General features: G+C 28.6%; 2 protein-coding genes and 1 long non-coding RNA gene across 6 annotated transcripts in view; 2 read left to right on the forward strand and 1 right to left on the reverse strand.

Moving 5' to 3' along the window:
* Positions 1-1,469: 1,469 nt before the first annotated feature.
* LOC115034252 lies at positions 1,470-12,189 on the reverse strand. The gene is made up of 3 exons (XR_003839598.1): positions 12,100-12,189; positions 3,777-4,035; positions 1,470-1,762 (listed from the first exon to the last, which is right to left on the reverse strand). It is a non-coding gene; the product is annotated as an uncharacterized LOC115034252 (long non-coding RNA).
* LOC100159996 (testicular acid phosphatase homolog) lies at positions 2,859-7,444 on the forward strand. 2 transcript variants are annotated; one of them, XM_008187992.3, is made up of 7 exons: positions 2,859-3,118; positions 3,197-3,430; positions 3,499-3,609; positions 4,823-5,062; positions 5,703-5,885; positions 6,438-6,773; positions 6,863-7,208. In XM_008187992.3, exons 2-7 carry the CDS (start codon positions 3,245-3,247, stop codon positions 7,010-7,012), a joined length of 1,206 nt encoding a protein of 401 aa, XP_008186214.1. In that variant the 5' UTR covers positions 2,859-3,118; positions 3,197-3,244; the 3' UTR covers positions 7,013-7,208. The 2 variants fall into 2 exon arrangements, with proteins under 2 accessions (XP_008186214.1, XP_001948222.1); XM_001948187.5 differs by having other exon boundaries at positions 2,866-3,118; positions 3,178-3,430; positions 6,863-7,444.
* Positions 11,320-15,139, forward strand: part of LOC100164093 (lysosomal acid phosphatase-like) — an 8,606-nt gene continuing 4,786 nt past the window's right edge. Inside the window, exons 1-2 of one of the 3 annotated variants that reach the window (XM_029488912.1) lie at positions 11,320-11,542; positions 13,891-14,232. In XM_029488912.1, coding sequence (XP_029344772.1) covers positions 11,435-11,542; positions 13,891-14,232 — 450 coding nt within the window. In that variant the 5' untranslated portion in view covers positions 11,320-11,434. 3 annotated transcript variants of the gene reach the window in all.

The raw sequence follows: 15,139 nt of genomic DNA on the forward strand, positions 1-15,139 counted from the left end.
TAATTTTTTTTTGTATGATTTTTATATTTTTATGTGAATATATAAGGGTCATGGGGGTGTGGGGTATCGCCCCCAAAGGTTCTTTTCATGTAATATCAGGTGGGGGTTACTGCCCCCCCCCCCCACCAACATTTCAGCCCTATTTGCGCCACAGCCAAGATGATGCTGTTTTTATAGAGCTCATTAAAAAATAACATGTACATAATATATGTGGGCAACTTATGAAAACATGGTATGGACTTTTCTTTGCTAATCATGTTGGTACTTCATATTAATCATTTTTTTTTATAATATATTTTTATTTATTTGGCCATAAAACAATTAAGCATGTAATGTAATAGTAACAATGTTACTCAAAAACACGTAACAATACCTGTTTTTCGAGGGCAACGTTGGAATAAGTTAACATTGTCCAGACATTGTATATACAGTGTTCATTTAGATTTGGGCACTTTAAGTTAAATATTGAAATATTAAAAATAAAATAAAACATTTTACTGCATATTTAAATAGTAATAAAAAACACTTGAAATAGACGCTTCAAATATTAGTTGCTTTTTAATTGTTTTTAAATTTATTATGCGGTACCTCCTACTGAAGAATTTATATTTTTTTTCTAAAAGTGGTTTTACGTGAACAAGATGAACATTATTTATTACTAAATTATAGTTATTTTAATAGTTTTAATTTAATTAATTATTAATTAAAAATTAATCTTAGGCACGTACGAATTATATCACTTAAGTTATTAACACATACACAACTATTATGGCACTGAGAGATTACAATGAGACCATTGAGTTACAAAGTCGACTATATCTTTTGCATTTACACCGATTGGTATTACATAATAATCAGTGGTTGATTTAGAAATAAAAAAGAAGGGGGACTCATGATGTTGGATAAACAAATGTTCCACACAAAATTGACTGTCATATTGCCGTGGAGGGCAAAGACCTCTACACCAAAACAATATTAAATTTATTTGACAAATACAATATATAGAAAGAAAAAACACTTATTTATTATTTTAGGTTCTGAGCGGAGCGAGGGATCTAGTGATTTTACAATGGGGTTTATTTTAGTTTATTTTTTTTATCCTGTAAATACATTTTCTGCCAGAAGGAGTGCTTGGATTTAAACATATACTACCTTATCTTTTAGAAAATTGGATCAAGATGGTACTACTTTAGGGAGGTCATTTTTCGATTTTCTCAATAGTTATTTAAAAAGAAGGGGACTCCGTCGCCCTGCCCTTGCGCCCCCCTAATCAACCACTGATAATAATACAGAAGTAATGACGGACTACAAGACGTCGTGACAATATAATCATCTGATTTTGAATTGGTAGATGTTTTATGATTAAATAATTAAATATTATCTAGATTATACTATTATAATGTTTGCAATTATAATGTTCGCGCAAATGCGCAATATACTATGTTGAAATTACGAATCGGTTCGTATTATTTTCGGCAGCCGTCATCGCGTATATTGTGTACAATTAGATAGGTATCTCGTAACTCGTAAGTCGTGGTATCAAACGAATAAAATATGTAAGAATAGTTTTGTAGTGTTGTTGTTAACTATAATAGTACCATTCGACATAAATGTGTGCAATAATTAATTCACAATGCCCGGCTAATGTATGAAAAAATTGAGGGTAGGTATTAAAATGATCATTCTTACCAGGGGCGGACTGGCCCGGTCTGCTGGTCAGCGATCGCGGACTGGCCTGTGGGCCGTAGTAAATAATTTTGCCCTGCATTATTTATAAAAATAAAATAGAAAATCAGACAAAAATGTATCTTAAATAATAATAATAATAATATGACGTATAATTCTAAACGCTGGATAATACACAATGTTTCTGCCGAAAATGAATTCACATAAATTTATTTTTGCTGTCGGCTTATTCTATTTTCGTATCGTTCTGATTAAATCACTATAGTCTATACAGGGTTACGGGTTACGGCTATGCCCGTGTCGCGCAGCACTCTACATAATATACATTTTATTATATTTGATGACGGAAGAACATAATATTATATCGTGAGATCAAACCCATTACCCATTGTTTATTTTTATTTTAAATACAAATATGAAATGTTATTTAATTCAAATTGAAAATGAGGCAACAGTTTTGAACAGCGTTTATTTACCATCCATCAAAAAAAAGAAACTGATAGACAAAATTTAAAAGCTATTGCTATCACGACAAAAATCATCAAAAATTAAATTTTGAATTTATACCGAGCACGCGACCATCTATTGAAGTTATATAGTTATATAGTTTGTTCGTGGGTGAGGCCGTGGTATAGTAAAATCACAAACATTTGTACCCAGTCTTTTAATATTATCATATTTATGTAAAGTAATACCTAATAAATAATCAACAGTTAGTAGTTATTGTTGTAACTGATAAGCAAACATATTTGAATAGTAATTTGATAAAAAAAAATTGACTTTATTATGTTTATTAATTTCCCGTAAAACATGGCCCGAAGTTTTAAAACCGCTGACTGGCCTGTCTCCTACCCAGTCCGCCCCTGATTCTTACATAGCCCAAAATGTTCGGGAATTGTGCACAATGCCTGATTTCCTACTGTAACATACATATAAGTAACAGGTTGTATGGACGTATGGTGTAGTATAAATACATAATATATTATACCAACTATATAGGTACAAGGTATCTACTTATTATATTACCTACTGATATTGTTTTAATTGTTTTCACGTATTCAGAGTGCCAATGAAAAGAGGACAAACAATATAACTATTTAGTTTATCTAATCTGTGTATAGTGTATACTTCAAGATTAGGAAATAGCCACATAATATGTACACGATTATTACGTTTTGTACTATAGTCTTACCCACAGCGTATAACAAAGTACAAACTACTATGGTTATCTGTACTTAATAGTTTAAGAATTTCCGTTTGATATAAATTATGTTCATTTTACTGTTATTTAATTAATTTATATATTTTTAATAGCATTAATATTTTGGTTATATTATAATATCTATGTGATTGACCATCGGGCATGGGTTTGTGGCTGTATCAATATGCCTACTAATATTTTCAACTATTTAGGCACTCGTAATACCTACTCGTAAGTTATTAATTAGTTACAATATTTCAATAAGTAAATTTTGGTTTATAAAAATATAGTTAAAATAACTATATATAGATACCCGTTAAGCCAACTAGTATAATTGCTACACCGGTATTAGTCATTATGGCACAAAATGAGAACAACCAAAATAGCATTTCTCCAAAAAAGGCATCAGAATTAAGAAATGAAAAAAGAGGAGCATTCGCGGCTATATTATTGTCAGGAGTGATTATCACTGTATTTGTGGTGTATTATTTAATACTAGGAGAGGAATCGCGGAAAAAAAATTCTTTACAACTCATTATAGCCGTAAGTAAGATATAAAGCAATAATTGAAATAAATATTTCATTTATACAAAATTATAATGTCATTGTAGATTTTTAGACAAGGAGACCGAAGTCCATTGAAATGGGAAACTTATCCTAATGACATGTATGCACCTACGAGCGAAGGGACATGGCCAGATGGCCTTGGGCAGTTGACCAATGTAAGAAATATATGTTTGTTAGTATAATATATTATATCGGTACATAAGTCATATAATTATGTATAGATGGACGAAAATCGGGGAAAGACTTGTAAGGAATTTGCGTATACCCTAATCCAAATGGCTAAATTAGAAAGTAATTGCCAGACTATATGCTAAAATCTTACCGATATACAGCAGACGTGATGTTAGTCAAGGATATCCTGCAGACTTCGTATTATTTGAATATGTACATTCACTGACAAATTCAGAAGTTTGTCTCTCTTTACTGGCCAAATAAACCATATTGGAATTATTGTTCCCAAACCATTTATCAATTTATCATAGACTTTAAAAGTATGACATTAGATGCACAATGGTATCTGACTGCCGACCGATGCTTAAAATTGGAGTTCATCAACTGACAAAGAAAAACTGTAAAAATGTCTATATCGAATTTCATTAATTACATATTAGTATATTACAAACACACAAGTACACAAAACTTCAATGCCTATCTAAGTCTATATACTGCTGTATAACAGTCAAATATAGTTTCAGATTTGTATTTGCCTACTCATCTTACAAACTAAACTAAACAATAATAAGAATCGATTGGGGTGTTTATATTATAATACAAAATTAAAATTTTTACCCAAATTATAATATATACATATTACATATATATTTAACAAATTGTTCAATATAATATTATATTAAAATTCGCAGTCGAACACTTGAGCCAATTAGAAGCAAAAATCTCATCTATAGATATACCGCCTACTCTTTTAATATATCAAACAAGTATAGAGCCATTCATCCATAGGTACAAATAGGGGGTAGTTTGGTTGGAGAACTTGTTACTTGTAAAGTAGGTAGGTATACCCGTATCTATACTATCCAGTACCCATACTATATTTATAGTTTTTATTAGAAAATTAGAAAATTAAAGTAATTAATTATAATTATTAATGGAAAAATACAAAAATGAAATAACTATATATAGGTGTTAAATACTATAAGATTAATATAGTAATATAGTATAGTCAATATAGGTAGGTATACTGGGCTTTTTTTTGTTAAATTATGGCGCGATTCGGTCTAACCAAAAAATGTGTGCTATTTGCGCATCTATAAAAAAAATATAGTGTAGAGGAAGAACATGTGATACATTATAATATAGTTGTAACTTGTATCTAATATACCTATTATATTTAATTTTGAATTTGAAAAGGCAGGAAAATTAAAGTCATATGACTTTGGAAGACGATTTCGAAAGCGATACACGAAATTTCTCCCAGTCACCTACAACAGTAGCTTTGTTTTGGTACGGAGTACAGAAACTGATCGTACACAAATGACGGCGTCGGCATTTTTAGCAGGAGCATTTCCGCCCAGCGGCAAACAAATTTGGAACAACGATTTACAATGGATACCTATACCAATCCATTCGATACCTCCAAATCAAGACAACGTAAATGTGTATTTCAAATTATCTTAAGCCAAGTTATTAGACATATTTTAGTTTCACGATGATATAATAGTAACCTGCTACTAAAATGTATAATAAAATTCTAATAACACCTTTATTAATTGTAAAGTATAGGTATTTCTTCAATATATTTTTCTTATGATGGATTTCGTTCAAAAATACTATTTAAAAAGTAAAATGCTCATGAACCGTAGTTAACTTAAGTATTTTTGATTTTTATAAAAATATTGAAAGTCAGAACTATAATATTCGATGATATTGTATATTTGTATTTATACGTATTTTGTTTTGAACAATTTTTGATTTTTCAAATTTTAACTCAATGATGAATTATAAGTTATAACTTATAGCATACCTATAGTTAACATATAGCATATACGTTAGCTGTATATACATAATATGAATAAATATAATCATAATATAATTAATAATATTATTTTATAACTTTAATTAGAGAATAGCTATTAATAGTTTGTTTATGAACTATATTAGAAATAATTTGAAAAACAACACACCAAATATCTGTATGGTATAACCTGTCTGCTTTTTAAAACCGTATATTACCCCTACGGCCCTACCTATAGACAAAGACAAATAACCACTTTGTATTTTTAATATTTAGATGCTTAGAGTTACAAAGTCTTGTCCTGCTTATGACGCAGAATTTGAAAAAGCAAAAAATGAAACTGAAAAACAAATGTTATTTAAATATGAAACTTTCTTCAACTATATATCTAATCACACAGGTTTAGAAATAAAACATCTTTCAGACGTTGAAAATATATTCAATTCATTAACTATTCAGGTAATTGATTGATTTTGATAATAATTTTAATTAGCTACCACAGAGGTATTCAAACTTTTTCATCCCAAGGCTCCTTCGAGTCTTCACAAAATGTTGACGACTCCCAAATTAAAAATGACTGATAATTTAACTCGCGACTAATACTGCCAAACACGACATACGCACTGATAATTTAACAAAGGCAGTCGATGGTATTGCAACTTACGCGACCAATTAAAGCTATATTTAGCGAATGATTATTGTAGAGTGTTAGAGTGTAGACTGTAGAAAATTCAACGTTTCCCAACCGGTGTGGCTCAATGATAATAATAAACGTTTTTCGTAAAAATATTTAAAAAATTTTTATTGGTTTTCAATTATATGACGTGGCTCCCTTCGACAACTCCTGCGACGCCCCTGGGAGCCGCTGCGCACAGTTTGAATACCTCTGAGCTACCACATAACTATAGCTATTATTATGTATATTTTATCTTGGGTATATCAATGACAATTATAATAAATTATGTCTATATAAACTGTAAAATAATTTCGTGGTTTATTTATATTTTATAGCAAAGAAATCATCTGACTTTGCCATCATGGGTAAAAGTAAAAAATTATATGGATCTTATGGAAAATATTGTCTTAGAATGGTTGGTTACTTATTCGAAAACAGATTTCATGAAAAAAATAAGGTCCGGAAAACTCATTGGAGAAATAGTTAGAGTGATGAGAGACAAAATGGATGGAAGATTAAACCCTGACAGAAAAATGTTTGCTTTCTTTAGTCATGAGCAGACGTTGATTGATTTTTTACATACATTGGGAATGAAAAATCTTTTTAAACCTAGTTACGGAGCCGCAGCTTTTGTTGAATTACATAAAATCAAAGAAGAATTCTATGTAAAAGTAATAATAAATGTTTATGGATATCTATCTATAACTTATAAAAATACTAGGTAGGCACCTCGCCTAATCAAAATATATTTTTATTCTAGATAATGTACACAAAAACCTACGATACTCCAGATATTCTATCTCTAGAAATGGAAGACCAAACTAGTTTTTTACCAACATTAGAAGATTTCATAATATCAACCGAAAATTATGTACCAAAAAACTGGGAAAAAGAATGCCAGCTTAAATAAAATTTGACTAATATAAATTTAAATTTATATTGTATACATTAATATCTAAGTTAGTTGCGTAAATTATGTACAATAATATTAATTAATAATCTTTATTCGCTATTTCGCTACTTATTGAATCTTTGAATTATAATTTATAAGTACCTAGGAATTTCTGTATTGTATAATGAATAAAGCGTAGATTGTGCAAGCTTTACTCATTGAAATTGCTAGTATTAGTGCTTAGTGGTAGGTATTATTATAATATCACCTATTCGTTTATTAATTTATTATATATTAAATGGATTACAGAATTAATCCGTAATAGTATATTAGTATGATTCACAAACTATTAATCCACAATAACGTTGTCTGAAAATCTGCGAATATCAAGACATCAAGTGTATATTTTGTATTTAATTAAAATAATAATTTGTAATTGTGTCGTAAAAATGTATTATTAATATGTTTTTAACTATATCAAAATGAATCAACATTATTATACAGAGTGTAACATGAAGACCCGACAGATAAAAATAGGTAGATACAGATACAAATTATGTTTAATATCATCAATATCAACATTTTATTTAAATTTAACCAAAACAAGCTATTTTTCTTATCACAATAATTCATAAAGAGTTGATGAAATAATTTTTTAAAAAAGTCAACGAATTTGGGTTTTTACTTTTTTTTAATTTTGAAACATCGTTTTTTTCTACAAAGGAATTTTTTATTCGTTATAGAAATTGATAAATTTTTTCCAAATTAAAAAAAAAACCTCAAATTCGTTCACAATTTTTTTTTAAAAATTATTTCGTCAACTCGCTCTGATTTATGCTTTTTAGTGATAAGAAAAATAGCCAGCTGCCAAGAATTGCCTGGTTAAAATTAAAGAAAATTTGCATTTTGATGATATTAAAAAAATAGTTACATACTGAAGATGTGTACCTAAATTTGTATACATTGCTACAAGTAGTTTTCACTATACCTGTTAGTTGCGTAACCTTCATTTTCTTGAATGCGGCGATTAAAAGCTTGTCAGAAAACAACAATGAGACAAGAACGATTTTAAAAATTATTAATATTGAATATTGAAGGAGATGTAACTATAGTAGTTACTACTAAGTAGTATACTAGTCTATTATAGTCTTGAGTAGTTGAGTCTTGACACAAAAACAATTATTGATACATTTTCAGCAACTAATAGAAAATTAGTATTGATAAAATATTATTGCATATATGATTGACATTACTTTATATTATGTACATTTTATATTTGAGTAAAATTTGAATTAAAAATGTGTCATAGACCATAGTATATAATTATTTATAATTTTAATTGAAATTGTTTCATTTTATTCCAATAAAATATAACATGTAGGTATAATATTATAGAATACATTTTTATTATCTACAGGAAATTCCATATGAAGAGCTTTTCATACTTTCATCCATTCTGTATCTTTATTTTTGTTATTATTTGAGGGAAAAAAATGTGGTCTATTAACAGTTGTCAGTCACCAACCAATGTGTTGCTGGGTTGGAATTGTTTTTCTTAAACATGTTAACTAGTGTTAATTTTTATAAATGGACATTTTTTAAACCAATAAAGGCGGCGAAAAGATAAGTTATATGAATATACTCATGTTGCAAAGGAAAAATGGTAATAATGATTTGTAATAGTCCAACAAAAATTATGTATGACTTATATTGTCCTAGATTATAAATTTATTTTTAAAACTGACCCTTTTATGACAACAGAACATTTTTTACCTATTTTTATATAATTTTAAACAAGTAAGTTGGTACCTAGTACCTACCTCTTCATTTTTTCTCTATTTTCCAGCATATTGTTTAATTAAGTTATCAGGTTTTGAAATTTTAGATTCTGAGTGGAACGATGAATGTATTGATTTTACAATGATGTGTTTTTTTATTTTTTATTTTAGATTCTGAGTGGAACGATGAATGTATTGATTTTACAATGATGTGTGTTTTTTAATTTTTTTTTAATTTTTTAATTTTTTAATTTTTTAATTTTTTTTGTGTCTGTGTACACGATAAGTAGTCGAAATAATGCTACGATTTTCAACTTCAGTATCTTGTTCGATCAGAAAGTGAATATCGCTGGTGCATTGGGGAGGTCAAATTTCCCAGTGGTTTTCAAAAGCGCCGGGAAAAACAAAAGAAAAATTAAGGAAAAACGGGAATTTTTACGCAAAATCGATTTTTCACAAAATTGAATTTGGTTTTTGGTGTAACTTTAAAAAAAATTACCGTAGATACATGAAATTTTGACTGAATGTTTATCTTAGCATCTTCTATACACCATAACATTTTCAAAATATTTTGATGTATTTTGAGCTCTTTACGGACATTTTTATTTTCCATTTTTTTTTAGTTTTTTTTCTAAAAATATCAATAAAATTTTATTTGTTGGATAAAAAAGCTTGAAAATTTAATAGAAGACTCCTAGTATATTGTTTCAAAGGCAGATGAAAAATATTAAAAATCGTTAGTCACAGTTTTTTTTTTAAGCATTTAAAGTTCAAAAAATGACAAAATATGGAAAAATCACGAAAATTTGCAAATTATTTCGAGTTATAAATTCATAAAAATTTTTCTTTTTAAATCTAAGATTTTAAAATGTAATACAAGGTTCCTTATAGGATAATCTACCTTTACCAAAAAAAAAATGTCTATAAGAAACTCAAATTAAATTTTTATGGGCGTTTGAAATTCATATTTTTACAACATTTGATATTCACTCGATTTCTTACGTAACGATTTTCTTATTTTGTTGTAATTAAAAAACGAGTGACTGTAGAAACTTGAAAATTTCACTGAATGTTTATATTAGCATTTTATATATACGATAAAATTTTTAAAATAACTTGACTCTTTTTGAGCTGCTTACGGACATTGTCATTTTTCAATTTTTTTAGTTTTTTTTTTCTATAAATATCAATAAAGTTTTATCTGTTGGGCCAAAAAGTGTATACATTTAATACAAAGCTCCTGATATATTGTTACAATATCAGTTGAAAAATATTAAAAATACATAGGCACAATTTTTTTTTATAAGCATTTAAAGATCAAATTTTAATTTGAAAAATTATTTTGTAGTTAAAAATTTATAAAATGTTCAATTTTTGTATCTAAGAATTGAAAATTTAAAACAAGATTCCACGTAAGTAATTAATTCTGTTACCAAAAAATCTAAAATATACATTTAAACAGTTTATTTTTATAGTCATTTTAAGTACAAATTTGGACGAAATTACATATTAAAAACCTAGGATAACTATTTTAGTTATTTTATTGTGATTGTATAATATTATTCGTGGGTACTTGAAACTTCTAAAGTATACTATTATATATCTATGATAGTACCACGGTTTTTTGTTGATGTATAACGCGTTATAAGTACCTAATAAATATTAAGATATGATTAATTTGGAATTTATTATAGGTACCTAATATAATATTATGTCTTATACCTAGACTAACATACCGTCTCCGCTCAGAATCGTTTTTCTTATACAATGATATTATATCATTGAATTCAAATTTAATACCATCCATTATACAGTGACCCACTTGTAACCTACTGTACAGCAGAGCGAAATCCACTTAACAACCTTTTTTTATTATGATCTGTTGTAATTTATAATTGTTTATAACGGAACAGAATATTTTTCTGATAATGTTATCGTATAAATATCGAATAGGACAGGTAGGTATTGAACCAATTGTCACTTAGTTATAAATCATAATAAATTTCAATAAATTTCAATTTTATATGAACAAATTATACTAATTACCATGGTAATACTTGACAATATTAAACTCCTGTCATACTTCCATATCTTATCTAATTTTTCATAAATACTAAAAAAATAATTAATATAATAGGTAGGTAATAATTAATAAAAAATAATTTTATTAACATCGACATTGTCAGTACGATTCAATTTTCAAAGTATAGGTACAGATTACAGAAATAAACAATGATATGCGGGTAGTCATTTAATGAGTGTTAAATGAAAGCCTATTGTTAGGTTAGGTAATTGCCTAAAAATTATAAATCATTAAATGAAAATAAAATATTACATATTTCAAACTAAAATTATATAAAAAAATCATTATAATATTATATATTTATATTAGTTACAAACTTTCAAATGTATATAAATTGATTGAGATAATGCGTGTAGCACGTTAAGTGGACCACTCTGTATATATGGAAGTATTATAGTAGGTATTAAAGTCTAAAGGTGTGAGTTACCAACACCAAACAGCAAACAGCAAACATGCATATAATATTAATATTACCACTAACTAGCTATCTCGTGTCGTGAGTACAATATTGTTTAACTTATCAGAGTTTGTTATTATTTATTTTAAAGTACCTACTAACAAAATTATACTGAATATAAAATGATGAATTTTAGTTTAAAGTACATTTTTTTATTAATATTTATTGCAAATGAATGTGTTTCTCAATCTATAAATCAAGATCATTTACAGTTAAAATTTGTTTTCATAGTAAGTACTAAGTACCTAACCTAGGTACCTAAAAATACCTACCAATATTATACGGTTTATAATAAAGATTCCTATTAGCCACTGCATGTATTTTTTGACTTAAATATCAATTCAATACAAAGGTATCCATATCAACCAACTTCAAGTATATTCATAAAACATAATATTATGTACATACGAATATACGATATCGATGCATGATATTCTATGGTCCATCGTTCGTGACATAACTTGGGAGGGGTTCGCAGCAATGGCACCGAAGTCCCAAAAAATTTATGTTGTGCACTAAATACAATGCCCCAATCTAATACTTATTAATACCGCATAGGGTAAAAGTACAGTTTAACAATTTAAAATGATATAAGTTAAACAACTAGGTAAATTACATAATTAGAGAATTTAAATTGTACATTATAACAGTATAAGATTCAATACAATATATAGCCATATAGGTATTACACTATTACGATAATACTAATTAGTAGGTAGATATTTATTATTATCTATTAGGTAATAATACATACAGAATACAGATACACTCAACTCAATAAATTTACCGAATGACGTGGCGAAAAATCATGGCGAAATTCGATGTTTTTAACTTTGTGACAGGACTTCAAGTAACAAGTTACGATATTTTATAAAACTATTTATTTATTGTGAATATTGTGCTATTATTATATAGCTATACCAACCAACCACCCACACATAACACATTAATCGAAATAACGATTCTAATAACCACAAGGTCATTACCTAACCCATTGGTTATGATATAGCCCGATATTTATAGTTAGGGCCTTAGGGGATAAGTATGCAGTATAGGCCGGTATATAAGTACCTAATAATGACTATATCTACTACGTATATACAATAGCAGCATAGTAGCGCACTAGCACAGTAGCACAAATTAATAAGCATTAAGCACCATCTACCAACAATTTATATTTTATATACACTTTTTTGTCTTCCGTGAAATTTTAAGGAAGCATTGACATAAAAACTGAAAATTGAATATTATATTATTATGTTTATTTATAATTATTATAGTTAAGAATTTAAGACGATGTCAGTTGCATGTCATAATTCGTAATCCACTATTGTCTATTTTATATCTCTTGCCCAAGCGACACGCAAGTTACAGTGGCGCAAATAGGAAAAATGTTTAGGGGGGCTATGTCCCTCCCCATATTTGTGCCACTGCGCAAGTACCTACGCAACATGGAAAAACGCATTCACGCAAATTTTTTTTTGTTTTCGAGTAATCTTACAGTTAAATCACCCATTTCAAAATGTATAGATTAATGTCATATTAATATTTTAAGGCTATCTTTGACTATATAGGTTACTAGGTATCGATTTGTATAAATATATTGTCGCAAAATTATTTATTATTCTAAAAGTCAAATAATAATAAATTTAAATATAAAACCATTAGATTTATCAAACCTTCAAAAATATTATCCTCTATAATCTTTGTATTAGTTGATTTTACTCTAAAATTACTCAAAAATCATAAAAATACGATTTCGTGTGAAAGCGTTTCATCTATGTTACGCGTAAGTGTGAAAGGCAAAACAAATATTGCACTGACATCCTCTTAAATAAACGCTGAATTAATTTTACTCATCCGCCTCTGACAATCAGCTTCGTTATAATGTAATATAATTTATATTATGTATATTATTGTAGAACCTGCACCGTTTACGGTCCACACCATCGGTATGTACGGAAGCTGCTAGTTCATTGTTGTAATTTATTACCCCTCCCTCCCTACCTACTATATCTTCATTATAATTTTACAATTTTATTTTTATAGTTATTACCTAGGTACTATTATTAATACAACTAATATATTTTTATTATTTTCTGCATACGAATACTCAAACAAGGTATAAATTACATATGAAAACTGGTTGCTACACGTACGGACTACAAAATAAATTGTAAAATAGGTAATATTTAAGGAATGAATTAAAAAAAAGTTTGAAAAACATAGTCCTCATAATACGCGAAAACTTCCTAAGTAAAATTTCATATTTGAATTATAAGTTATCTATATGAAGGCAGACACTATAGCCAATATACCTACAATATATACATATATACCTACAACCTATACTTACCTTCTTCAAAATGCGATAGTATACCAGCTATATTACTATTTACTCTGCAGTTACTATATTTATAAGGTATTTAATTAAGTTAGTAGATACACTTGCACTGTTATAACTTATAAGTTTATGTAATCTGTCATCGAAAGTCGAGACCTCGACTGATGGAGTGATCACACGGTAATAATAAATTCTATTGACAACTGATAATTGTGTGTGTTTTGACCGGCACAGTTGATGAGACACACGAACCGCGCGCCGTTGAATCGGTACAAAAACCAAACTGATCAAATACCCTGGCCCCGTGGCTTGGGCGAGTTGACCGACCAGGGCGTGTGGAACGCGTACCGCGCGGGTCAAGCCCTGCGTGAACGGTACTTGGGCTTCTTACACCCCCTGCAGCGGTACACGCCAAGCGAGATTGACGTGTCCACCACGGAAGTGGACCGGTGTTACCAGTCCGCTGGCTACCTGTTGGCTGGTATGTACCCACCCAACGAAGAGCAGACTTGGAACAAGGACCTCAAATGGCAGCCCATACCGATCAAGACGAGTTTGTCGAAAGACCACCAGCAAGTAAGGAATAAAGATACAAATACAACTATACCTAAAATAGATGGATGGTGGGTACCTAAGGGCGATATCAGTCTTGTAAAGTATTCGAATAAATGTATTTGAATACTTTTTTTGTATTCGAATGCTATTTTAAATACTTTTTTTAAGAAGTATTCGAATACGTATTTTGAATACTTTTATTTGTAAATTTTATTCATTAAAAAAATATTTTTTCTGTTCCAGAAAAATAGTTTTAAATTTGTAACAAGACGTATTATAAATCATGAACATTAATTTTATTCTTTAAACGAAATATAATATTGGCCCATGATATGATTATTTTTATAAACACCAATATATTGTGTTGTATCCCGTATGGCCCGTATCGACAAAATCATATGTGGTCAAAATGTATAAATAACTTATGATTACGTTGTATGTTTAATTATTTATTAATAAATGTTAAATACCAATCATTCAAAAACTGTCAAAAACTAGTTGTGAAAAAAAGTATTCTGATAGTATTCTGAATATATTTTTTAAGAACTATTCGAATACGTATTTCGAATACAAAATAAAAGTATTCTTTACAAGACTGGGCGATATGCTAAGGTAGTATTTATTTGCCGCACTGGTAAAGGGTAGGTATTTTATACCTTTATATTAATACTGCCCTATTGTGGTCCAGAGTGATCTTTTTTCCTTTTTCATATCCGGATATCCCGATTGCTTCCATCCAAAAAAGTAAGTTACTGTTTTCGGTGGCTAGGAGCACACAACACAAAAAAAAATTATTTAAATTATTTTTAAATATTAAATTATTGTAACTATGGCTATATGAAATGATTTGGTGAAAATCCGATGCAAAAAAAATTATTACTTTAAGAGATATTAAGAAATGCAAAATAGCCGCGTGACGTCATTGGTC

This window comes from Acyrthosiphon pisum, chromosome A2 (assembly GCF_005508785.2).
Source record: "Acyrthosiphon pisum isolate AL4f chromosome A2, pea_aphid_22Mar2018_4r6ur, whole genome shotgun sequence".
In the NCBI taxonomy this organism is placed as follows: Eukaryota; Metazoa; Arthropoda; class Insecta; order Hemiptera; family Aphididae; genus Acyrthosiphon; species Acyrthosiphon pisum.